At 34.9% G+C, this 26675-nt stretch overlaps 2 protein-coding genes across 2 annotated transcripts; one reads left to right on the top strand and one right to left on the bottom strand.

The window, feature by feature from the left end:
• Positions 1 to 8321: 8321 nt before the first annotated feature.
• LOC149925354 (carboxy-terminal kinesin 2-like) lies at positions 8322 to 17638 on the bottom strand. The gene is made up of 13 exons (XM_090160901.1): positions 17620 to 17638; positions 14226 to 14307; positions 14015 to 14146; positions 12696 to 12938; positions 12043 to 12299; positions 11765 to 11900; positions 11434 to 11580; positions 11252 to 11377; positions 10810 to 11100; positions 10563 to 10748; positions 10364 to 10502; positions 9220 to 9356; positions 8322 to 8631 (listed from the first exon to the last, which is right to left on the bottom strand). Exons 2-13 carry the CDS (start codon positions 14280 to 14282, stop codon positions 8434 to 8436), a joined length of 2049 nt encoding a protein of 682 aa, XP_090017027.1. The 5' UTR covers positions 14283 to 14307; positions 17620 to 17638; the 3' UTR covers positions 8322 to 8433.
• A 2484-nt stretch (positions 17639 to 20122) lies between these two features.
• Positions 20123 to 25415, top strand: ATP7 (copper-transporting ATPase 1). Its single transcript, XM_090159921.1, has 2 exons — positions 20123 to 20494; positions 21430 to 25415. Exon 2 carries the CDS (start codon positions 21489 to 21491, stop codon positions 25164 to 25166), a length of 3678 nt encoding a protein of 1225 aa, XP_090016047.1. The 5' UTR covers positions 20123 to 20494; positions 21430 to 21488; the 3' UTR covers positions 25167 to 25415.
• Positions 25416 to 26675: the final 1260 nt, after the last annotated feature.

The raw sequence follows: 26675 nt of genomic DNA, 5'->3' as shown, positions 1-26675 counted from the left end.
TTTTTTACGCTGAATTTAATGGTGTATTAATTATTATCCGCAAACATGTAAATAAAACGTTTTCGGCCATTTGAGATTTCACTGTTATTATACGCAGATTTCACTGGCTGTTCTATACTTCTGCCCCCGAGATAGAGTAGGACACACGAATACAAAATTTAATTTTGGTCTATATTAATTGAACACAAATTAATTATTTGGGCCAATGTGAAGAATTGAACATCAATGAATTATTTTCGTTTTCCGAGTATTGAGCACTTAAAAAAGTTATCTCGAACTTTGCGTTTTCCGCGTATTGAGCAATTAAAAACTTTATAGGGAATTTGGACAATACTTGATACGTTATGGCTAGGTACTGTCCTCTAGGTCGCGTTATAGACGGCCCATCGTGATAGCAAGAATGGGGTTGGGGTGGCGCTGAGCGCCTCCAGCGCTCGAGCGAAGTGAGTGCGCGGCGCAGTCAGGCGCCAATATTCTGTTTTCGATTGCACAAGTTGAGATGTTTTTTTCTTACTTTGTCACTGTTGTGCATTAATTCGTTGGCTAAAAATTTTCTTTCAATAAAAAATTAAAAAATTTCCCTCGCAAATGCTTTGAAATTGTAAATTTTCAACACGCGTTAACTTCACTAATAACCATTTGCGGGAATTTAAAAAAATGCCAGCTAAATGTCGATGCTCAAAAAACGGCACGTGCATAACGAGTTCCAAGTGCTTAAAACGCGGAAAACGAAGTACTTTGAGGTACATATCATTTACATATTCAGTTAACACCGAAACCCCTTATTTGTAAGAGTTAAGTATAGTCTACACACTTATTTCTACGTCATGTAACCTACTACCACTACAATTTTCCCTTTCAGTATTACTACTTACAAGGAGACTACCCGAGGTGTAACTCATCGATTTTATTTAAATTCAGGGATTAAGTAGACCTTCATGTAACTTAAAAAACTCCAAAGGGAAAATGCGATGGGCTTTAGTTTTACAATGGCAACCGAAAACGTTATTGACAACTAAAATATTATATTTCTCTATGTAAATTAACATGGCAAAATCAAAGATTCTAAGGAATTGAATATTTTAAAATTTATTAAAATGAATTAAAAAATTAAACGACACTTGTACATTTAAATAATGAGGAAATAAGATTTAAACCACTTACCTCGTTAGTGTACAATAAAAGTTTTTATTAGAAAAAACGACGACTAGTTTCGTTTCCCATTCGGGAACTTCATCATGAAGTTCCCGAATGGGAAACGAAACTAGTCGTTGTTTTATCTAATAAAAACTTTTATTGTACAATAAGTGGTTTAAATCTTACTTCCTCATTATTCTAAGGAATTACTCAAAATTTCAACAATTTTTTTTATTGTAAATATCTAATTTTTGGTAAATATCTAATTTAGGGTAAATATCTAATTTTTAGTAAATGTCTAATTTTGGGTAAATATCTAATTTTGGGTAAATATCTAATTTTTGGTAAATATCTAATTTAGGGTAAATATCTAATTTTTAGTAAATGTCTAATTTTGGGTAAATATCTAATTTAGGGTAAATATCTAATTTTTAGTAAATGTCTAATTTTGGGTAAATATCTAATTTTGGGTAAATATCTAATTTAGGGTAAATATCTAATTTTTAGTAAATGTCTAATTTTGGGTAAATATCTAATTTTGGGTAAATAATATTTAATTTTGCATAAACATCTAATTTTGGGTAAATATCGAATTTTGGGTAAATGTCTAATTGGGGTAAATGTCTAATTTTGGGTAAATGTCTAATTTTGCATAAACATCTAATTTTGGGTAAATGTCTAATTTTGGGAAAGAATTTAATTTTGGGTAAATATCTAATTTTGGGTAAGTATCTAATTTTTGGTAAATATCTAATTTTGGGTAAATATCTAAATTTGCTTATTTAAATTTGGATAAGTATTAAATTTGGGTATTTAAATTTGGATAATTATTTTAATTTGAGTAATAATTTGGGTAAGTACTTAAATTTGGATAATTATTTTAATTTGAGTAATAATTTGGGTAAGTACTTAAATTTGGATAATTATTTTAATTTGAGTAATAATTTGGGTAAGTACTTAAATTTGGATAATTATTTTAATTTGAGTAATAATTTGGGTAAGTACTTAAATTTGGATAATTATTTTAATTTGAGTAATAATTTGGGTAAGTACTTAAATTTATGTTAATATTTTAATTCAGGTAAGTATGTAAATTTGTGTAAATATTTTAATTCAGGTAAGTATGTAAATTTTGGTTAATATTTTAATTCAGGTATGTAAATTTTGGTTAATATTTTAATTCAGGTAAGTATGTAAATTTTGGTTAATATTTAAATTCCGGTAAATATCTAAATTTGGTAAATACTTAAATATTTAGGTAAGAAATTAAATTCGGGTAAGTATTTAAATTTGAGTAAGTATTTAAAATTGGGTATTTAAATTTGGGTAAATATTGTAATTTGGATAAATATCTCATTTCGGGTAAATATCTAAATTGTGTATATATCTCAATTTTGGAAAACTTCTAGATTTGGGTCATTCCACGACAAATCGACCCAATGTTTCTACGCATCAATTTTATTTAATGTTAATTTAATGTTTTGGAATTTGCCACCCTACCTTTAAGATTTGGAGAAAAATTAGCCTTAGGGTTATTCTGGTCGATAAAGGTAAATAAATTCGGGTAAAAATCAATATTAAAATGGGTAAATTGGGTAAAATTCTATATTAAAATGGGTAAATTGGGTAAATTTACTATAAATATCCAAATTCCGGTAAATTGGGTAAATTCATATTAGATGTCTTAATTTGGGTAGATCGATCAGGTACTGAAAATTGGATAAATTCATATCTTATGTCTAAAAATTAGATATTTACCCTAAATTAAAAATTTTACACGTACTTAATAAAGCTTTTCGAATTAAATAACCTGATAAAATTTTATCCAATTTACATTACCTGATCAATCTAAACAAATTTAGATATTTGATATGAATTTACCCAATTTACCTGAATTTAGATATTTATAGTAAATTTACCCATTTGAATTTAGATTTTTACCCCAATTTATTCGGCTTTATCGCCCAGTATAACCCTTATGACTAATTTTTATCCAAGTCTAAAAGGTAGGGTGGAAAATTCCAAAACATTTGGTCAATTTGTCGTGGAATGACCCCAAATTTAGAAGTTTACCAAAATTTAGATATTTACCCGAATTCAGATATTTAACCAAATTCAGATATTTATTGAAATTTAGACATTTACCAAAATTTAGATATTTACCCGAATTCAGATATTTATCCAAATTCAGATATTTATCCAAATTCAGATATTTATCCAAATTCAGATATTTATCCAAATTCAGATATTTATCCAAATTCAGATATTTATTCAAATTTAGACATTTACCGAAAATTAGACATTTACCCAAAATTTGATATTTACCCAAAATTAGACATTTACTAAAATTGGATATTTCCCAAAATTAGACATTTACCCAAAATTAGACATTTACCCAAAATTAGATATTTACCCAAAATTAGATATTTACAATAAAAAAATCTTTGAAATTTTGAGTAATTCCTTCGAATCTTCGATTTTGCCATGTTAATTTACATAGAGAAATATAATATTTTAGTTGTCAAAAACGTTTTCTTAAGTTAGAAGAGACCACCTAAGGACTGTGAGAAGGATGATAAAATACGCGAAAAAGTAGATTAGTCCATAGTATATACGATAAGTTAAGTTAGAAGAGACCACCTAACTTAACTTATCGTATATACTATTCTCCACCACACTCCCCCCTTTTCGGCTTTCCGTTGCTATGCAACGCGTTTTGAAATTTTTAATGTTTAGGCTTAGTTTCTCTTTGCGATATAACAGTCGCCGGCCAGATTTCCCGCACGGTACTTATGAGTTCCAAATAGAACGAAACCGGTCTACCGTTGGAATTTCTGGCTATTTTATTTAGTTTTTATGTAGTTTATTACTCGAAGATCTATTTGATCCGAGATTCGCTCGAAGACCTATCGGTACGAGTTATTAGTAAGTTTTTTAATTTCTTCAAATTTGTTTAGGATTTAGATATATTATCCCTTTTAATTATGGACTAATCTACTTTTTCGCGTATTTTATCTAAAACGTTTTCGGTTGCCATGGTAAAATTAAAGCCCATCGCATTTTTTCCCTTTGGAGTTTTTTAAGTTACATGAAGGTCTACTTAATCCCTGAATTTAAACAAAATCGATGAGTTACACCTCGGGTAGTCTCCTTGTTAGTACACACCAAACATACATTTTGATTTCACGGTTCCTGCTCTATCTCGGGGAAAAAAGTATAGAAATTCCATTAAACTAGTTACGGAAATGCATTGAAATTGGCGATTTTCAAAACGCGTTCACTTCACTAATTCTCATTTGCGGTAACTAAAAAAATACCATAGTACTCCTTACACACTGGGCTTTCATCTAAAAAAACCCAAACAAAAAAGGTGAGGGGGTTGTTCTTCACTTTTCTTCTTTTCCTTTATTTACGCACCAAAGCTGCCACTGTCTGCTTAATAGGCACTCCAAAATTTTCGGTTACAGAGCATACAAACGTTTGAGTTATATAAAGAAAAACCTAATATGAATACAGTAAAAACGTTAAGCACAGGAGGGGGTAAGATAGGATACGGGCGAAGGAATGTTTTGAGGGTAGAGACACTAAGTCGTGAGGGAGAGAATTCCAAATGTAGAGGGTGCGAGGTAGGAATAGTTTTTTGTTGTGTCCGCGGGTGGAAGTCAAATGTGGGCGCTCGAAAAATTTCTTCATGAAGGAAACTGGAGCCTGACACAATAGAGAATAGTTCGGTTAGGTCATTTGTTTGATGTCTTTTTTGTAGCGTGGGAATGGAAAGGAACTGTCGGCGGTCGTCAGCCGAAACATCGCGCAGCTGAAGGACAAGCTTAGTGAGCCTATTTAACGATTTGTTTATGAGGGTAATGTCCTTCTTGAAATGTGGGGACCAAATTGGTGACGCGAAGTCCAGTAGTGGAAGGATAAAGGTTTTGAAGATAGTTTTGATCAGTTTCGAGGAAGAGCAGGGGGGGGGGCAATACCGAGCCCTGCGGCACCCCACTGGTAACAGGACGAGAAGAGGACTTAGCACCTCTAATGACAACCCGTTGAGAACGTTGGGTCAGAAAGGCCTGTATCCAGCGAAGAGGGTAGCCTGAGATATCCGCTGCCTGGAGACTCCGGAAAAGTTGGTGATGGGGGACGGTATCGAAGGCCTTCTGTATGTCGAGGTAAATCACGTCAACGGCGTGCCCAGATTCCAGGGCAGAGGTCCAAGAGTTTGATGCTTCCAAAAGGGTCGTGGTACAAGACCGTTTGGGTAGAAAGCCGTGTTGATTTTTCGAGAAGAATGACGAAGCCATCAGGTTTTGCAGTAGAGAGTCTTTGACAAGTGATTTTAGGAGTTTTACCACCTGACTAGTAAGACTGATGGGCCGGTAATTTTGCGGTTTGGTTGGATCCCCTTTCTTTGGGATAGGAGTGACGTAGGCCGTGCGCCAGTCTTCGGGAACAAGACCCGTGCTCAAACTTAAGTTGAATATGTACGTCAAAGGGCCGGCAATACTGGATGCAGTACGTTTTAAAAGGTTGGGGTGATTGTTATCAGGGCCAGGTGCCTTAGCTGAATTTAGGCCTTTCAATTTTTTCAGTACGTCAACATAGGAAACTTGGAAAGAGTCATCTGGTGATAAGACTGCTTCGCTAGCTTTGTCAGTGGGAGTTGGTATTGGTTCTTGTGATGGAGTAAATACAGATACAAAGTAGGCGTTAAACGCGTACGCAATGTCGTTATCAGCAGTGATTGGTTTGTCATGTAGTCTAAGGCATTGAACCCCAGGTTTTGACTCTTGCGTTTCGAATTGATGAACTTGAAAAACGCTTTAGGGTTTGTTTTCATATTGTCGACGGTGACGGTTTCAACATTTTGTCTGGCTTTGCGGGACAGGTGCGAAAGATGATTTCTTGCCTTTTTGTAGTTATCATGAAGAGTGGCGAGTTTGGGGGATTGTAGCTTCCTGTGTTTTTTGAAAGTTTTCCAAGTCTTTTCCTCGGCGCCTTTGGCAAGACGGAGCTCTTTCGACGGAAATTTTCGAACACCAGACCTCTTAATGCGGAGAAGTTGGCTAGCGGCAGAAAGTAGTTCAGCGCAAAAAATATCCCAGCATTCCGAGACAGACCGAGAGTGAAAGACAGTGGGCCAGTCGAGGCCGGAGAGATGGGCATTCAGATTCCCGTAGTCAGAATTGAAGTAGTCCACTCGCGCAACAGGGAGTTGGGAAGCTTAAAAGAGACCACCTGGTGGTCGCTCTTGCCCAGAGGGGAGACACATTTCACATCGTAGACGAGCAGCGGATCATTTGAGAGCATCAGGTCCAAACTGTTATCGTCATGTTTAGAAAACCGAGTGGCGACGGATACAAATTGGTGAAGACCCTGCAGTCGTCGTCTGCTTGCGCAGTGGTCTGTGGTGGTTCAGGGTTGGACCAGTTTATAGTGGGATAGTTGAAATCGCCCATTAAAAGTAGGCATACATTTTTTGAGGATGCATAGTTGTTAACGTGCTGTAAAAGGTGTAGAAGGTCTGGTTTGTTATTGAACGAGCCAGAGCGATAGACGCACACGACCAAAAAGGAGGCCGACAGAGTGTGGAGCTCAATAGCAGTGTAGTCAAGACCATTATAAGGTTTAGTTTTGCAAGATGAGCAGGAATTCGATAACAATACATCAGGAACTGGGCACGATCGATAATCATAGGAGACGTAGATGGCGGTACCTCCCGCGGACGTCGAAGTCGGACGATCCGAGCGGTATAGTACATATGAGGGAAGAGCTTTTGCCAAATAGATTAGTTAGACTAATCATGAAATGAAAACTTTTTTTATTTTTTGGGGAAAATAGGCTTCGGTCATTTTCCTGACTTACAACACTACTTCCAGAGATAATTTAGATCTAAATTCTCTCTGCTACTTCTAAGCTCATTCTTAGCTGTTTGAATCTCCTCTCAGAACTAGTCAACCATAACAAGGCTTAACTCTATTAAGTGCCTGGTCATAGGGGGTATCAGGGTCATGGGAAGGCCGCCACTCTGGCTCAGGAGTGTGCGAAGGCTAAGTTCTTCGGTGCTGAAACTACCATTCCTATTTCCAACGGCGTGCTTCGCAGCCATGTGGTAGCCTTCCTGGCTGAGGAACAGGTTGGATGGTCAGAGGCAGACCAAGGAGTTTATCCTTGGCCCTACTACTGCCTTTTATCAGATGGGTTACGGGTGTTACCTTAGGTCATTGACAGCTTAAAATAAACTTGCATCTTATTGACATCAGTGAGAGTTGTATGTGCATGGCTTGCCTTGCAGAGTAGGAGACTGTGATTCTTATGCAGCTCAAAAGGTGTGAGCGTCTTGGTACACACAGGTAGGAAATGAGATATCTTTCCAACAGCTCGGAAAAAGCTGATCTTGCGCTTCGTTTCAGAGACAGCCTTTTCTAGGTTTAATTGGCTAGGGTAGCACAATGGACCTCTGGTCGAAGTGTTAGATCAGGCACCAACGATCTAACCCCTACTAATAAATAATAATATGCATAGTAGAAACTCAACCTATCCATTTAACTCATCTATGAACCCTGAAAGTTTCATTAGGGTGAGAACTTGCATATGAACCCTGAAATCTTAATCTGATATGACTTTATAAGACCTTGCACATGAACCATGGAATACTTACAATTAAATATAAACAGAACACAAGATTAACCAGTTGAACCAAACCTAAAGAATCAAACAAAGCAGGTATATTTTTAAATCAATTATATTTCTTCAAAGTCTTAAGTTGCTGTGTATATTATGCGGCTCAAATGTTTGAGCATCTTGGTATGTATCGGTTGAAGACGCATGACTTCTTCAACATCTCGGCCAAATATTCTTAACTTTGTGTCGGAAATAGGACATTTTACCCAAAATCACAGGATGGGGGTTGCACAATGGACCTAAGGTCAAAGTAAGTCTAACAGTTGATAATTGCAAGACACAAATTTTAGGAATATAACTCGCAACAAGTCATGTCAGATCACAAGGCCTAACACCACATCCTGCAATGTTAATAATAACAGGACAACCAAATCATAACATGGCAACAAAGACCAGCCACAACCATGAGCAAGGTCAGAATGTTTTCCCCAATTTTACCCCAACCATCAAAATGCTTGAAGACATTTATTATTTATTCTTTTATAAACCATATTTTTCAGATGTATATTTGTACAATATAGAACACTAAATTTTTTATTCACCAAAATAAAACAATTCACATTTTAAAAAATAAAATACTTGGAAGGCTTAAAAATCTTGAACTAAAAAAAAACTTTAAAAACATTTAACTTTTTTAGCTGTGCCAATGTTGCAGGAGTTAACTTTGGTAGCAAATCGTAGGGAGTTAATGGATTCAGCAAGGCAGTCAATACGCGGTGATATATTGACAAACATGAGTGTCTTGCTGTTTCCCCCCAAAGAGTTTTTGAGTAAGTGTGTCAGCTTACTGTTGCGGTATGGCACATGCTCAGTCTGCAATAAAAATTGTTTGCTATAATAAACGTTACAAAGAAAAATATTGCCTAGAAATTAAATTTTCCTTTTGCTTAGTATTAAAGACCTTGATTGATCTTTTCATTGAAAGCCACTTATAAAACAACAAAAGTGACGTTGCAAAATCTCCTCCATACACCGTGACACAGGCTAAAAGTGAAACAGATCATGCCTCATTTTCACAAGAATCCACCCGGCGCTATGCCCTACAACTCCAAAACGTACTAGGTTGAGTGACATTGTAGTTTAAGCAGGTTCTACCACGTAGTTTTTCCAATTCCACTTTAATTGCCCTTTAAGTGGGATTTATGACATTGTCATAGCTAATAACTTTGAACTGACTTATGCAGTCAATTTACTTTTTTTTCCATTGCATTGCAAAAATTGTTGGATATTCGGTACAAAATTATGGGTATCAACTACCCATCTCATAAGAACATTGGTATCGGTATCAGTATTATCATAGTTTTAATTTACAATCTCATAATCAAATTAGTCTAATATATCTATATAAATTATTATTGATGGTACATCACTAGAAGATACTACAAGCAAAACTGAACTTACTTTTTGTGACAAAGCCATTATCACATTCCCCAAATTGCTCAAAGATTTGTTGATACTTATTGTCTCTTTTTTTCTGTCGGCTTCATAGTTGCTCTCGTACTTTTCACTGCCAGCTAGATCGACCAAATTCAAAGTTCCTAAAAGAAGAGCAATTAATTCAAACCAGAGTTAATTCAGAAAAGTACAAATATGCATATCAACTTATTACATTTATAGTATTAAAAAGTTAAGTCTATTGAATGATTCCCAATGCCATTGTTGAGATGGTATATGATTAGTATTTGCGTATTTAACATAATTACTCAAAAGCTTGCCTCTATGATATTTCCATAGAAAATATTTTCATTAAAATATTGTTTTACACAAAACTTACAATTAGGAGACAATAAGTAGAAAATTCCTTTATTCTATGTGCTATTATAGACACTACCTTTGAAAACTACTGATTAAAAAGAAACTAAATTATAGATAACAACAGCCTGATGAATTTGGCAGCTTTAAAAATGCACATCTTTCACTTGCATTTCCCATCTATAAATTCGATGAAGTGTATTTGACCACCAGTTGGAAATTTCAAATTGATTTCAATTATGACATACCATGTGAACAAGGTTTCATTAAAACCGGGCTCCCGCAAAAATTTAAGAAATTAGGGGTAAAACAAAACTTTTCACAATAGTAGGGTAAAGTAGGGACCAAATTTTTTTTAAATATGAAGCGAATAGGGACGAATGTATAACAAAATGATCTCAATATTTTAATTAAATTCCAAAACTGACTTGGTAGTTAAATAATTTAATAATCTTACCAAGCTTGTGGTACTACCTTATGTACTATGTTGGAAATATTTATTGTTAATCCTCGGATTTGACTTTTTGTAAACAGTCCTTGAGCAGATGTATAAATATTTTAAGCCTACAATGGTTTCCCTGAATTTTAGAATAGTTTAAACAAAAATGCCCCCCCTTTAACGCTCTAGTACATTTAAGATTCATGATAAGTACTCTCTTAAATATATGGATTAATAAAAGCCTTTTCCATCTTGAAATTTAACAATGTCAGAAATACGCCTCCGGCTTTGTTATGCTAGCTAATTACAGATTTATGTAAAAAAGAAATGCTGAAATTATGTAAAACAATATACCTTCACAACTTTCACTTGTCAAAATGTTGTTCCCCGTAATATGTAGCATAAAAACAGAATGTGATCTTGATGAATGGTCATTGTTTAATGTGGCGGCTGTAACCCTCTTTTTTCTAGCTTGTTTTAATAACTTGTAAACCTAAATTTAAAACAAGTAAAATTAAAATTAAATTTTGATATTTATATGTTATATATTTACATCACTGGCTGAATGCACGGTAAAGACAACCAAATTCGACAGCATAGTGTTCCCATCTTTGGTTTCATTTAGTTTGATCGATGCCTGCGATGAATGGTGAGCCAAGTTGGAAGGTTCGCTTTTCGACTGAAGCAAATCATTGATGACTTCATTGTAGATTTCTACAACGCTGACCTCAATTTTATACTTAGAATAAAAAAAAGTTAACTCAATTTGCCTTTTCATTATAAGAATGAAAAAATATTACCTGCCAACCCTTAAGTTTTAGGTTTTCAGCAACAGAAAACACTTGCTGAACTGCTCTGGGAATAACACCAAGCATTGGGTGGTTTGAATCTGCATTGAAATCATGGATGGAAGCCGGTCCTTCCATAGTGAAGGTTTTCCCTGATCCAGTCTGTCCATATGCAAAAATGCACACATTGTAGCCATCAAGTACGCTTTGAACTAGCTGCGAAATCTCCTCAAATATTTCATCTTGCTGAACCGACGATTTAAACACTTGGTCTAGCGAAAACTCCAACGCAACCTTTTTAGTCTGCAAAAATTCAAAATATTGCTCTAATAGCGATTCAAACCAGCCAAGTCATAAATTAAGATTTTAAGATTGTAGTAACTGTATTAAATTTTTAATTAAGAGTGCATTGATTTACAGAGCCAACGCAAAATACTTGAAAATAATTACATACCTCTCCTTCATTGGGTTTTATAAGCGAAAGAGTGTTGTGATCAACAAATTGGATGTGCTCCATGTTTTCTATGTCAGTTTCTGATGAAATAAATGGTCGTACACGACAAAAAACACGAATATTGCCCTAAAGAGAAAATTAAAAATGTATTTCAACAAATTGTACATTAAACCATGCAGTACCTTTAATTCCAAAATCGTGTTATGGAGTTTCCTTCTCAAAATTTCTAACTTCTGCAGATCTTCATTCATGACTGTGCACTTTGTCTTTAACAGGGATATTTCAGTTTCTAATCTGTTATTTTTATTTGTTGAATCTTCTAAGAAAACCTTTTAATAAGAAGTCAAAATGAAAATAGCATTTAATAGAAATAAGATCTTGTGAAAACAGTAATGTTCTTAACTAGGAAGAAAGTAACGAACTCTTCCTATCAAAACATAAAGGTCCTATTTCCCTATGTACACAAAAAACCACAAAAGAAGAAAACAATACTAAAGATCAAAATGTGCTTACATTTAACGTTTCACTCTCTTTTATTAAAAGACGGTATTTCTCATTCACAGACTGAAGCTCGGTATTTTTGCTGCCAAGTAGCGATTCCACTTCTGCAATCTTGCTCTTCAACACAGGCATTTCTATTTCAAGATCACTAAGAAATTAGACATTAAAAGATCGTTACACACAAGAACCCTGTTATTTCAGCCACTTAATTATAATACTCTAAACAGTAAATAATATAATACCAAAAAATTAAATTACCTAAATTTAGTTTAACAGCTTTTAAAAATTACCTTAGTTTTGATTGAGTATCTTCAAGTTTTAACTCCAAGCTATGAATTGAATCAGTTTTCTTTTTATTGTCTTCAATAGCTCTATCTCTATCCTGAATCGAGCTAGCACTTTCCTCAATTATGCTGTCTTTTTCCTTCTCTAATTGTTGAAGCTGACATTTTAAATCTTTTATCTCCTGCATCAGTTTTCGGTTCTTCTCTTCGGAGTCTTGTAATTTCCCTTTTAAATCCCACGGCGCTCGCTTTGTAGCTTTTGCCTGTAATGAAAGAAAATAATTTTTTCAAACTCTAAATATTTATCTTATTGAAATTGTAATTGACCATTCCCAACTTTTAAGGTTGCTTCAACAATTAAAAAGGTATTAAGGGCATTAGGAGCCAAAAAATTCACTCATAGTCAAGAAAAACGATTGCTTCCTGTAATTAGATTACATTCAGTCATTTTAAAATCTTTGTTTTAGTATCAAATTATAATACTTCATTTCTTATATTATTATTTTAGTTTCAGTTTTTAAAAAAAAAAAGGCACACCTGCCCTTCCTCACACAGACCTTTGGGATCGCTGTATGAAACTCTCCGAGGTCAAAGAAAATTAATGGTCATTGCGACCTTTACGTACTTTCTCATGCAAAATATATAGAAACTGTATTTACTTGCGGATGCGCATCTTTCTTTGAGGCATTCACTACATTTTTCATTTCTTTCAAAGCTGATGGTACTGGCTTGGCAGTTTTCTTTGGCGAGAGTTTTGAAACAGTTGCTCCCTTGTTAGAAGTGATTCTGGGTCTTTGAGACGCTTTAATCATTTTACGAGCCATTGAAACTCGTTTCTTTTTAATAGCAACCACTGGTTTTGCAGTAGCTCCATCAACTTTCAAACGTTTCACTTGAATGTCCTGAAAAAAAAAATCTTTAATATAAGAGACAAGTTAGATTATTTCAAATCGGTAGGAGTAAATATATATCAGAACCAGACGGCTGTCCCATGGCAAAACCTTTTAACCAACACTATCGAAACAGAGATATTTGACTTTTTCAAAACCTAAGTTAAAAGATTTTAACATGGTTTTTAATGCGAAAATTATAAAATCCAAAACCATTTTTTAAGTCATAAATAGTTAAATATTTATGACTTTTACCTGAAACTTTTACAGTACTTTTGTACATGCCTTAGTAATACCAAGAATGTATTTGTTTATACCTAGGGAGAATGTCTATGGCGAGACAGTTTTTAGCCTTTCTCTCAATCCAACCGTTGTTCCCCCCAGTACGCTCCCCCGTTTAAAATAAAACGAATAGTCCCGGTATTTCATTGGCTGCTTAAAATTTATGTCACCTAGCGTGATAGTAATCAAACGCCGGTGACGTTTTGTCTTTCCCTCCGCGCGAGATGGGGGAAAGGCATTCAACGTGCCCGGCGATAGCCGCAACATAATAATTCTTCCTAAATATAAATAAATACATTCTTAGTAATACTGATGCGTAAAAATAAAAAATTCAGAAATTTTTGGGTATAAGGTTTTGCCATGGGGCAGCTCCAGTGGGGCGTATGTTTTTTTTAACCCTTTAATTAAAGAACACGGTTAAATAAATTTGAAAGGATTAGTAAATGATATTTCATAGAAATTCACAGTTTTCATATTGGTAAGTTCGCTATAATATGCTAGAATTTGAATTGATGAAAGTTGCTGAATATAAGTCTAGACAAAAACACAAACCAGAGAGGGGCCCAAATGTCACTGAGTGGCAAATAATGCAATTGCCTCCTTGATTTATTTTCTCCTATGGGGTTAATTTTTGTTTTAACATTCTGGTAATTTGATGATCTATTTTCGAATAAATACTTCTGTAGCAAATTACAAAAAATTAACTTTACCCTAATTTGTGCTAATTATCACCTCATATTAACCTAAATTTTCCTAGTAAAAAAAATCTTCCCATATAAACTCCTAAAATTATTTATCAATTTTACCCCTTGCGGAAGACCAAATAAATTGTTTTGTATGTCAGCTTCATCCACATGTCTTTTTCTACCGGTTTCCGTGGCAGACTGGGAATCTGGTTTTGTAATAGTACAAGTCGCACCTCTGGTTGTCCTTTGTCCCTAAAACCATGATCAATTAAATTTTTAAAAAATCATAGTACAAGCACTTAAAGTAAATTCAGAATAAAGCTACACTTACAGTATACGATGGCAATTTAGATAGTACTGGTATACCAGGTGCTTTCAATGAACTCATATCACAATCAGGAATGAATCTTAATCTTTTGATAGAAAATCCATCATGAATAAAATTTCAATTTCTCGACTGTGAACTTTATTCACTAAAGTTTATCAAAAATTAATTCATTTGAAATATATTAAAATTATAACGAAGTAAAAAATTCAGTGACGAAACTTTTTACTGTTAACTATGCTGAAGATTGAAATACACAACCAGTGGCATAGCCAGAAATTTGTCATGGGGGGGGGTCGAGAAGGGGTCAAAATTTAGTAGTCAAAGGTAGGCCCACAGGGGAGGGGTCTGGACCCAGAGATCCCCCTGGTTTACGCCACTGTACAAAACAGAAGAGCGCCCCTGCTTCAAATTCTATAATGGCACGCAACACATCTCAAGTGACACAATCCAATTAACTCGCGATAGATTAAACATTGAGAAAAAAAGGAGTGTTTAGTTAGAGCACATACATGTTCATTGTACTAAATGAGTTTTGTCTACACATTTTTAAACAGTGTTTTATATGAGAGAGTAATAACAGGTCTACGATGCCCTTAGATTTCCAAAGCCACACACATGCTACGCTGAATGCAGTGATCAGCGATTCGGTATCTAGGTAAAAGATATCAGATAGTAGATAAAAAGATAAAACTACGTAATGCCAAACTATCGAAGGTATCTACCAGTAAAATTTAAAAAGATACTTTTTTAATCGATGAAAATCTAAACAATTTTTATTTTTATTTTTAGAAACTTATTTATTTTTAATAAGAATATTGGAAAATATCTTTTTGAATTTTTACTTGAAAATAGTTTTATCTATTTTATTTGACACATTACCGTTAGATATAAATATTTGTAACTAGATAAAATAGCAATAAGATACTGATTTCGAATTTGAAAGTTTTTATACACAATCCTTGGGATTTGTGTGTATTATTTTTACGTATAGTGTAGCCGATGTCAATGTCGATGCCGATGCCGCCGTGTCGCGCATATCTCTTTAACAGTTAGAGTTAGAAAAGTCAATGATATTTCGTTCGAGCCCTATAGAAGTTGGGCATTTGCCTAATTTATTATTTTATATTGTGTTAAGTCCGATAACGTTTAAAAAATATTTTGGTTAGGTTAGGATTCAGTGGACCTCCACTTTCGGTTACATCAGTAAATATTAAAATTAAGTATAGTTTCCAGGGTAATTTATGGAACCCCAATTTTTGTGGTTTTATATTTTCGCCTAAAAGTCTGCACAACGTTACTTAATTTTAGTCCAATTTTCATGAAAGTTAAGGCCGCGCTTTCAATGTATGGCCAGAAGTAACAATTAAGTATGACACTGATCGAACTAGTCTTCGTGGTATGACCAGAAAAAATAAAGGCTCTTTCACACTATCCAACTTTAGTCAGCTGACAACTATAATGATTTTGGTCGGACGAACAAGGCGGGTAATGTGAACGTGTCAGTTGGATAGTGTGAATGCAAAAGTCAGACTGACTAGTCTGCCTGATTTAGTCAGCTGACTAAATTTAGATAGTGCGAATGAGCCTTAAGTTTGACACTCAATGCCTGACCAGAAGTAAAAAAAGTGTGATCAGAAGTAACAAATAATCCTCGGCGCTTTCAACGTATGACTAGAAGTTATAAATAAGTGTGACACTGTCAACGTATGACTAGAAAAAATAAATAAGTGTGACTCTTTCAACGTATGACTAGAAGTAAGAAATAAATGTGACACTTTCATTGAGTGACCACAGAAGTAACAAATAAGTGTGACACTTTCATTGAGTGACCACAGAAGTAACAAATAAGTGTGACACTTTCAATGTGATACCACCAAAAAGTAAGAAATAAGTACGATACTTTCAACGTGTGACCACAGAAGTAACTAATAAGTGTAAATACAATTAAGCGAGGCCGTGGATATATATTGGTTAGGTCACCGGCGTTGCAGGCTGCTTGAGTAAGTTGCCAGTAGATGTCCTTGATGTTTTCAAGACTTTAGTGCCAGAACAACTTAAACATTGTACACTTATTGGACCATCTTCAGCACTGCATTCCCCGTCCGTAACAAAAAATTCACCGTCCAACAGGTAAGGAAGGGTACCATTTTTCTGGTCATTGCTTTCGAGCTCATTTGTACTTGTCCATTCGTCTTTATTACCAGCACTTTTTTCACCATTAATATTACCGTTTTTAAGGACTCTGATATTATTAGCATCCGCCATACTTGGATTTATCTCACGTACTCCAATGCGTACAAAGCGTGTTCAAACTAAGTGTAAAGTATATATTCCATTTGGTAAAATTCTAAATAATCTTTGTACCTAATTTAAATGACAAATAGCTACCAAAAAAAAAATTCTTAGATAAGTACAGATAATATTTTCGTCATAAGTAAAAGTTATCTTAAGAAATGGACAATAAGATAAATGTATCAAGAAAAATAATTATTTATTTATTATTTATTTAAATTGAGTATATATAAAAAAATTGATAAACAAATTAAGGTAGTATTTTAAATTTTTTATTTATCTTTAAAAAAATACCTAGATCCGCATTTAGATACTTCAAATTATAGATAAAAGTATCTATCGCTGAACACTGACTGAATGAATTAACGTGTGTCAGCACGTCTTGTAGCCAAATGTTTTACTCCAGGAATAATAACACCCTCCATTAATTTTAATTATGACAACACTCCCCTTTTTAGCTACTAAACATGTTTGGAATTATAGCAAAGTTTGCAAGCCATTCAACCAATAACTGCCAAATTTGGCACATACAAAATCAAGCATCCAGTGTTGCATGGTAAAGCCAGTTTCAAAATTTACCCATCCATAAGCCACAATATTCAATGTCAATTAAAATTGAAAATTAAAAAGAAGGTTACTTAATTTATTGCTTACTAGACAATTGTAGGTTCATTCTAAATCAATTTTAAATATAAAAACTAAAATTTTATTTTACAATTAACTTTGGTTTGGATCAATTTTAAACAAAATAATCAAATCAAGAAATTTAGTGTTGATACTGGTCTCATGATAATGGAAAGAAGTCGTTAAAATTGATTCTTGAATGCAATACTCCCCAGCTATAAAAATTATTGCGCAAATGTTTGGGTAACCTACCAGAATGTTGGTCAGTACTTTTTAGTATTTTATTAAGACCATCCTAAATACCCTTTTGTGTCTCACAGCATAAGGGCATTTGAACGAAATAAAAATAGTAAGAGAAATTAATTACAATGAGATAAACTGGTATCCTTTGCTTCCCCCATGGAACTAATAAATAGCTATTTATTAGTTCCATGCTTCCCCCTTGGTTATTAAAAATAAAAAAACTTCGGTTTAAACTTACGTTCAAGATACGGTTTATCCTTATATTTAGAAATACTCATAAATAATACACGAAAATAATAAAATACTCTAAAAAAACTCGATATTTAAGAAAGAGCGAACTGATGCATAAAATTCAAAAATAGATTTCATTTTCGACAACGGTTTAAGTACATTTCAAAACAGCACCCCCAGCATATGATTGGACGCAGTGTTGGCAGGTATCAGTGACGTCCCTATCCCAAATGGAAATAAAACTAGCTAAAAATGTAGCCAGCGGGATAAAACTATTTTAAAAATAATTAAATTTTTCGAATTATTTAGATTTAAAATTTTAACCATTAAATAAAAAATTGTATTAGAAGATAAGCATGGCTATAATTTAAGTACTCCAAAACAAGCGGAAAAAACCACCTGCAACGTACTTTTATTAAAAAAAAACTATAACATAAATCAATAAAAAAATTAAATGTATAAAATGTTTTTCCCCGCGTCACGAGCTTAAGCTTTTTAGTGCTTTATTGGCACGCGCGTTTCGCACGTCAAATTCAAATACCAAAATCTTTATCGACTCGAGCGCACGCTCTCTATCTTCAATAACTATAGCTAGTGACTTCATAGAGATAGAGTGCCTTAGAAAAAACATTTACACGTGACCTCCCGTATTTTATAGAAACACCTATTAGGCCGGGAAAATGTCCAACTGGCAACTTGGATTGAACACAGCATAGACAGTATATACCCTACTGTGTATGGACACAGTCTCAGAGCCAAGGCAGCAACATAGACCATAGAGATAGAAAAGAAATAGAGGAAAGATTACCGCGATAAGGCACCCCTGTTTTTGACAGGGAAAATTCATCCCCCCCTTAAGCATGTATGAAAGTGGAGATGGGCAGAATTTGCAGCGCCATCTATCCTTCCTTTGCTTACATCAAATGACAATTGAGTTTCCGAAAGGCATAATGTATTTCATTTCACCGCGCATCGATGGCGCCACGTAATCTGCCCATCTCATGGCTTCCTACATTGGCGAAAAGGGGGTCGGCACTCGCGGTCAACTTCGCCAGATACAATAGTGCCTCTATTTCTTTTCTATCTCTATGACATAGACAATCATATGTCTATGGGCAGCAAGGAGCAATGAACACACTCAGATGTCAATGAATTTTAATACAAACTAGCTGAGAAGGCCGCATTACAGGCGGGCCTTCAGCTAGTGGTGTGTTTCGAGGCACCCTTTTCCCCATATACGAACCACCACAGTAAGGCCGTCTCCCCCTGTTTCCCATGCGAGAATTACCGTGGCACCCGTTACCCCATAGTCGAACCACCGTAGTAAGGCCCCCGACCCTTTTTTCCACGCGATAATTGCCGTGGTATCCTTTACCCCATAAGGCCTCCTTCCCCTTTTCCCTAGGGGATAATTTCCATGATGTGATAATTACCGTGGTACCCCTCCCCCCTTTTCCCATGTGATAACTACCGTGGTACCCCTTCCCTTTTCGCATGCGATAATTACCTTGGTACTCCATCCCCCTTTTCCCGTATGATAACTACCGTGGTGTCCCCTCCACCCTTTTCAAATGTGATAATTACCGTGGTACCCCTCCCCCCTTTTCGCATGCGATAGTTAACTTGGTACTCCATCCCCCTTTCCCGTATGATTACTACCGTGGTGTCCCCTCAACCCTTTTCAAATGTGATAATTACCGTAGTACCCCCTCCCCCGTTTACCATGTGATGACTACCGTGGGACCCCTCCCCCCTTTTCCCATGTGATAACTACCGTGGTACCCCTCCCCCCTTGTCCGATATGATAATTACCTTGGTATCCAATGGCTGAATTACTCTCATGACGAACAAATTAAAATACGCTCGTCATTGAGTCCCGATTTACAGTGCGAAATTCGAGCCAGCGCGAAATCCGATCCGAAATTCGAAAAACAAACTTAATGACCAAATGTATACTTGACTGAGTATTAAGGCGAAGCGCAACGACCGCGGGTTTTACACAGAGAAATTACCTTCGGCGATGTCACGTTAGACCCGATTTCTGAAATATGCTCAATGACCTAGTATTAAGGCGAAGCACTAGGCATACCTTCGGTGTGTACCTCCGGGTACCCGCGGCGATGCCACGTTAGAGTCGCGAATGAGAATCAGTAAATAACGCGACGAAAGGGGCTTAGAGTTTTGTAATGTAGATTTGGAATCCGAGACCGAATACTTAATTCGGTCTCGATTATGGCTGCGTTCAGGAACAGTCTGAGAGCAGGTTTCTTCTGAATCACAGTAATCCCACTTATACTATTTTGTTGTACTTTACCAGGCTCGGACTAACCCGGGCGGCTAACCGGCGATCACCGGTCAGATCGGGGCCAACTCAAATTGGGGGCCAAAGAGGAAAAATTTGGCATTAATGGGAAATGGGGCCCAAACGATTGCATAGCCGGTGGGGCCAACTACTAGCCAGCCCGGCCCAGTGCATTTTCTCTAATAACCTTGAGTCCGGCCCTGTACTCTGCTAATAGACTGAAGTACGATGTTACTACTTGAAAATAATTTTTTCTTAAATTTGTTTTAAGGATTTTATGCATAATATTACTTTATTAGAAACTATTCACCACTATTATCCACTTTTACCACTATTTGCTCCTTACTTTTAGAGAGAAAAGCGAAAAGTGGCCTCAGTTACGGCCGGAAACTCAGCGAGTCAGCGAACTTCCGTATTATTTTCTTAAACGTGTTGTGTTTTTATTTTCTCTAAATTTCACTCTAAATTTTAGAGGGGAACTGGATAACGTCATGGTGGGAGGATTTTCACTATTTCATTAAACAAATGCAAGAGGTCGAGTTGTTTTATCATTTATGATATAAATATTTCCAAAAGAAAGGTATTTATAGTTTTTTTGTTCTTTTATAAATAATAATTTATTTTTTGGTTAATACATTTGTCTATAATTCACTTAAGGGTCAAGGCTTTGTTTAGGTTTAGAAATGACGAAGTGGCAGGTACTCACCTATAATTAATTGCCCCATTATTTTATATTTCCCCCTTATTTTAACATTTGAATATTCATACATCCAAAATTATTTAGGCCCTACGTAATTTATTTTACATGAACCATGGACTAATTAATTAGTCCATGCATGAACTTTCCTAGAAATGGAGGTAGGTAGCTTTATAGCAACCTTGGCTTTATAGGTCAGACAAGATTATTTAAACCTGCTTCCATTATTCTCCCAAAACCTGCTGTCTCATTTTCGGTTAACAAATTGCACGAAGGGCTTGCCACCACCCTCCTATGCAATGTAACCTGGCGACCTGAATTAATGCATTAAAAGTGGCTCGATGACTTGGGTATTAGACCAGACGATTATTATTTTTAAATATACCTGTAACTTTAATTAATCTACACTGTATGCGAGATAAGGTCCCATAATTAAAAATGTTGATTATTTTCCCCACCCAAAGAGATTCTTCATTTAGAGCTTATCGGATTTGAAGTTTCCTTGAATAGGCATAGCTTGTAATTTTAATCAACATTTGGTGCCTATAGTTTTATAAAGGCTTCTATAAAATGAAATTAATAAAACTTATATGAAACTCTGCTCTGATGTCACAAGACGGAGCTTTGTTTATTTGTCTTAAGTCTTAACACATGCGATTCGCACCTGCTCTAGAAAATAATTACGATACTACTGCTCATAAAAGCTAAAGACAGGGTTGTAAGAACTACATTCAAACAAGGCGACGTTTCTTTCTAAGAACACCTATTAATAGTTTTTTATTTTAGTTTTTAAAGGTTTGTTTAATGTTTAATTTCAGGTATCAAATAACTTGAAAAGGCTATTCATACTTGCTCCATTAAAGTTTTTTTTATCAAAATGAAGACAGATATAACAAATGAAATGGTGACTGTCAACATTAGTGGGATGACATGTAATTCCTGCGTTAAAAGTATAGAAAGTGAAATTTCAAAAATGGATGGTATCAACATGATCAAAGTTTCACTAGGAAAAGGACAAGCTGAGATTAATTTCAACAATGAAAAATGCACGACAGACACTATTTGTAAAGCTATCTTTGATATGGGATTTGACGCTGAATTTTCAAGAAAGGAGATATTTGGTGATCAAGAAGAAATACAATCATGTAAACTTAGCATTGAGGGGATGACATGTCAGTCATGCGTGAAAAGCATAGAAAAATGTGTTGGTGAAATGGATGGTGTCAAAAATATAAAAGTCAGTTTGAAAGAGAACAATGGTATTGTTACTTATAACTCCACAGTAAAGGTTGGCGAAATAATTAAAACTATTTATGACATGGGCTTTGAATGCAAGATTTTTGAAGAACCGAAAAACTTACAACAAGAATCAGAATCTAATAATTTTAACAACGAAAATTATATACCTATGGTTAATATGACTTCTAATGAAAATGATTTTGTAAATCAAAAATCTCCTTCAATATCTGCAAAATCTAAAACAAGCCACAGTGATAGTTCAAGTGGAAATGCTGATAGTTTAGAAACCTGCTTTTTAACTGTGTCTGGGATGACCTGCGCTAGTTGTGTGGCTGCCATTGAAAAGCATGTTTATAAATTGAAAGGTGTTAATTATATTTTAATAGCTCTTATGGCCCAGAAAGCGGAAATAAAATATAATTCCAGTTTAGTGACGCCTTATCAGTTAGCCAATTCTATATCAGAGCTAGGTTTTCCTTCCACTGTCATATCAGAGTCTGCTTCTAATAATGGAAATGTTGAGCTTCATATTAGGGGTATGACCTGTTCCAGTTGTGTACATGCGATTGAAAGCAACTCTATGAAAAAAGAAGGTATTACTTCCGCTTGTGTATCTCTTGCAACTCAACGAGGACAGTTCTCATTTGAACCAGAACTAATTGGCCCTAGAGATATAGTAGAACTTTTAAAAAGTTTAGGTTTTGAAGCAAATGTGATAGTAGACCATTCCCGAAACATCAATTATTTATCCCAGAAAGAAGAAGTTAAGAAATGGAGAAATTCATTTTTACTGTCTTTAATATTTGGCGTTCCATCCATGGTGGTAATGATGTACTTTATGGCACTGCACATGAGTCGCAATATGACTAAAATGTGTTGCGTAATACCAGGTTTATCTGCGGAAAACCTATTTTTATTTCTACTAGCAACACCAGTCCAGTTTATTGGTGGAAGATACTTTTATATACAAGCGTATAAGTCCCTTAAACATGGAATGGCAAATATGGATGTACTAATTATGTTGGCTACCAACATTGCTTATTTTTATAGTATCGCTGTTGTTGTCTATTTTATTATTGTTGGTGCTCAACACAGTCCTAAGACATTTTTCGAAACTCCTCCAATGTTGCTAATATTCATTTCATTAGGGCGATGGCTAGAACATATAGCCAAAGGAAAAACATCTGAAGCTCTAGCAAAATTGATGTCCTTGCAAGCAACTGAAGCAACCCTTGTAACTGTAAATGAAAACTTCCAAATTTTATCAGAAAAGTTCATTGATGTGGAGTTAGTTCAACGAGGCGATATCCTTAAAGTAGTGCCTGGAGAAAAGATACCAGTTGATGGAAAAGTAGTTCACGGTTCTTCGATGGCAGATGAATCCCTCATAACTGGAGAATCTCTTCCAGTTGCAAAGAAACCAGGGTTTCAAGTTATAGGGGGATCTGTTAACGTTAATGGAATGTTTCTGATGATTGCAACGCATACGGGGAAAGATACAACGCTGGCTCAAATTGTGAAGTTAGTTGAACAGGCCCAAACTACCAAAGCACCAATTCAACAATTGGCAGATAAAATTGCTGGCTATTTTGTACCAGCTGTTGTGGTTATTGCTAGTCTGACTACCATAGTTTGGGTTATAATTGGATATGCAGATGTAACAATTATTGAAAGATTTTATCAAGTACGTTGGAAGGACACATCAAACTCTGAGATAATTTTCCAGTTTGCTTTCCAGTGTGCACTTACTGTTCTTTCTATTGCTTGTCCTTGTTCATTGGGTCTAGCAACTCCTACAGCAGTTATGGTTGGAACAGGAGTTGGTGCTACGAATGGTATTCTTATAAAAGGAGCAGAGCCTCTAGAAACTATTCACAAAGTTAAGGCTGTGGTTTTTGACAAAACAGGAACACTGACTCATGGTGTTCCTTCAGTAACCAGTATTAAGTTATTTGTCGATGAGAAAGCATTATCGTTGGCCAAATTTTTAGCTTTAGTCGGAACTGCTGAAGGTAGCAGCGAGCATCCTATTGCAAGTGCAATTACCAAATTTGCTAAGGAAGCCTTTAAAATGAATGTTTTGGGTCAATGCAAAGATTTTTTGACAATTCCTGGATACGGTCTAAGTTGCTCTGTTGAAAACTATGAATCCCTTGTATTAAACAATGAAAACTTAGAAGGACTTGTCTCTACAAAGAAGCACAGAAAGGAATTTAATATCGTTTCAAGTGAAGGAGTTTTAATAGAACGATGGCAAATTGAAAATGCTAAAAGTAACGCATCCAATTTAGCTTCCACTTTAATGAACACCCTTGAAATATCTGGTCCATTAGTAAATACTGACAATGATTCATGTCCCAAAAGTATCAAGGTTTTAATTGGCAACAGAGCATGGATGGCTAAGAATTCAATCTACATTGGTGAAGAAATAAACAATTTCATGGAAGATCATGAAAGTCGTGGTGAAACTGCGGTTTTATGTGCGATTGAAAATGTTTTGGTTGGAATGGTAGCAGTTGCGGACAAAATTAAACCAGAGGCCCATCTCACTGTATATACATTAAAGAAAATGGGGCTTGATGTGATATTACTTACGGGTGATAATAAGAAAACAGCTGCTGCTGTTGCGAAACAAGTTGGGATTAATCACGTGTATTCAGAGGTATTGCCATCCCACAAGGTGAAGAAAATTCAACAACTTCAAGAAAAAATGAAAGTAGCTATGGTTGGTGATGGCGTTAATGATTCACCAGCTCTTGCCCAAGCAGATGTTGGTATTGCTATAGCAAATGCCACTGATGTAGCTGTCGAAGCAGCAGATGTTGTACTTATTAAAAACAATCTCTTAGATGTAGTTGGTGCTATTGACTTATCACGAATGACTGTTAAAAGAATTAGACTTAATTTCCTTTTCGCTAGTATATATAATTTACTTGGTATCCCTCTAGCTGCTGGAGTTTTCCTACCCTGGGGTATTGTCCTAAAACCCTGGATGGGTTCAGCTGCTATGGCTTTTTCTTCAGTTTCTGTAGTCTGTTCTTCATTAATGCTTAAAATGTATCGCAAACCAGACTCTAATTTGTTAGAAACCAACGAATATTTTGAGGAACTGAAAAAATCAACTGAAAATGATGATTTATCTATTCACGTTGGACTTAACGATATAGCCCCACCAAGAGAGACAATGGGCTCTATATTAAGTGTAAATTTGAGTCGCATATTTAATATTCGACACACGAAATCAGGATACCAAAGTGCCAATATTAATTGTACAGATGATGGTAATGATAGTCAAAATGAACAATATAGGGTTTGAATTTCATGAGTTACCCGATCTTTAATTTTGTCGTGGGGAAACTTAACATTATATGACTTAGAATATTTTTATACTACTAAAGTGTTTAAAAAATCAAATTTTTATTTCAACAATGAACTAAATCTCTATTGCATTCATTTTTACGACTGTATACATTTAAAGTACGGGTAACCTTTTTTAAATATGTTCACTTTAACCTTTATACTTATGTCCGTTTTGGTGACTATTTTGTGTTTTATTTTTAATGAAAATAAAATATGGCTTGTCTGAAATTACATGTGTTTTTATATTTTCACTGCTTTAGCGCTACAATTTTTTTTCTGAGCGGTACTAGTATCACTAGTAACAGATTTCTGATAAAATAAGAACTGCGGGAAACTTAATTGTCACTGAAAGGTTAGTTTGATGACAGTAAAGAGATTCAAAATGTAGCAACGTTCGGGCTCAAATTCCAAAAAAAGTTGTAAAAAAATTAAATGTTGATATAGTTCATTTTATGTTAAGTTACCTAAACCTACTTAGTTCTAAAATCACTTGAAATATCACAATTTTTTTTTATTTCAACCATTAATTTCTGTGAAATAATAAGTGTTGCTAAAAATAATTTTATTGCTTAGCACAGAAGAAGTACCAAGGAATAATTTGTGACTACTTTGGGAAAGTTTCATGGGGGGGCAGCTATTCTAGACTTTACCCAAAGCATTTAGTATTATTACTATCGTTCATTATTCTTCATAAATAATTGTATTAGGTTTATGTACTGCTGCCCTAATAATAAATGTTAATTTTAAATGTAATGTTAAACGAAGAATTAAATGAGGTCAATTTTACATTGCAATTTTTTTAAATTGGTAAATTATGAAAAAGTAATATTTTAGCTTGCTCAACTTGTTTTATGATTTACATTGTATATCAATTTCAAAGAAAATAATTAAAAGTTAACGTATTTAAAGTGTTATTAATTAAGAGTGTTTTGACAATCAAGTGATCTGGAAACATTGTAGTTTATGGATATATTTCCCGTTGATCCATCAAAACGTCCTGGTTATATAAATAGCTCTTTTGGAGGAATAACAAGATGCCGAGGACATTTGGGTACACACAATACATGCGTCATCTACTTGACCGGATTGTCAAGGCGTAAGTTAAAATTGATTTTAGGAATGTATGTAGCGTTGTTGAAATGTGTTGTAGCTAAGCCCCTTTTTGAAATGGTGGCAATGACCTTAATTTCACATCACGATCCTGTGAAATAATAATATATGTCGTGGCTGACCTATATGCATTACCGTGGCAATGGACACAAGCCACACTCACAACCAAGTTATGAGTATGGTTATATCGAGGCCTTGCACTGTCTTGTAGATTGACGTATCTTTTTAATCCTAATGGCTTAAGAGGTTTTAAATGTTATGACTGATACAGCAACTACTACACTGTACGTAACACTAATACTTAAATCTCTAGAGATTGTGTGTAAAAAGATAAAGTACATGTACATGTATCTTT

This window comes from Leiobunum rupestre, chromosome 10 (assembly GCF_980474605.1).
Source record: "Leiobunum rupestre chromosome 10, qqLeiRupe1.1.hap1, whole genome shotgun sequence".
Classification (NCBI taxonomy): domain Eukaryota; kingdom Metazoa; phylum Arthropoda; class Arachnida; order Opiliones; family Sclerosomatidae; genus Leiobunum; species Leiobunum rupestre.
Note: the sequence above shows the minus strand (reverse complement) of the source record. Positions and strands in the feature narration are given on the sequence as shown.

Excerpts from the sequence above, each read along its gene's own strand:
- LOC149925354 (XM_090160901.1), bottom strand. The coding sequence starts at position 14,282 with ATGAGTTCATTGAAAGCACCTGGTATACCAGTACTATCTAAATTGCCA. Across the intron at positions 12,300-12,695 it reads AGAAAGATGCGCATCCGCAA|GCAAAAGCTACAAAGCGAGC; the intron begins GTAAATACAGTT and ends CTTTCATTACAG. Across the intron at positions 10,503-10,562 it reads CCGTGCATTCAGCCAGTGAT|GTTTACAAGTTATTAAAACA; the intron begins GTAAATATATAA and ends TTTTAAATTTAG.
- ATP7 (XM_090159921.1), top strand. The coding sequence starts at position 21,489 with ATGAAGACAGATATAACAAATGAAATGGTGACTGTCAACATTAGTGGG.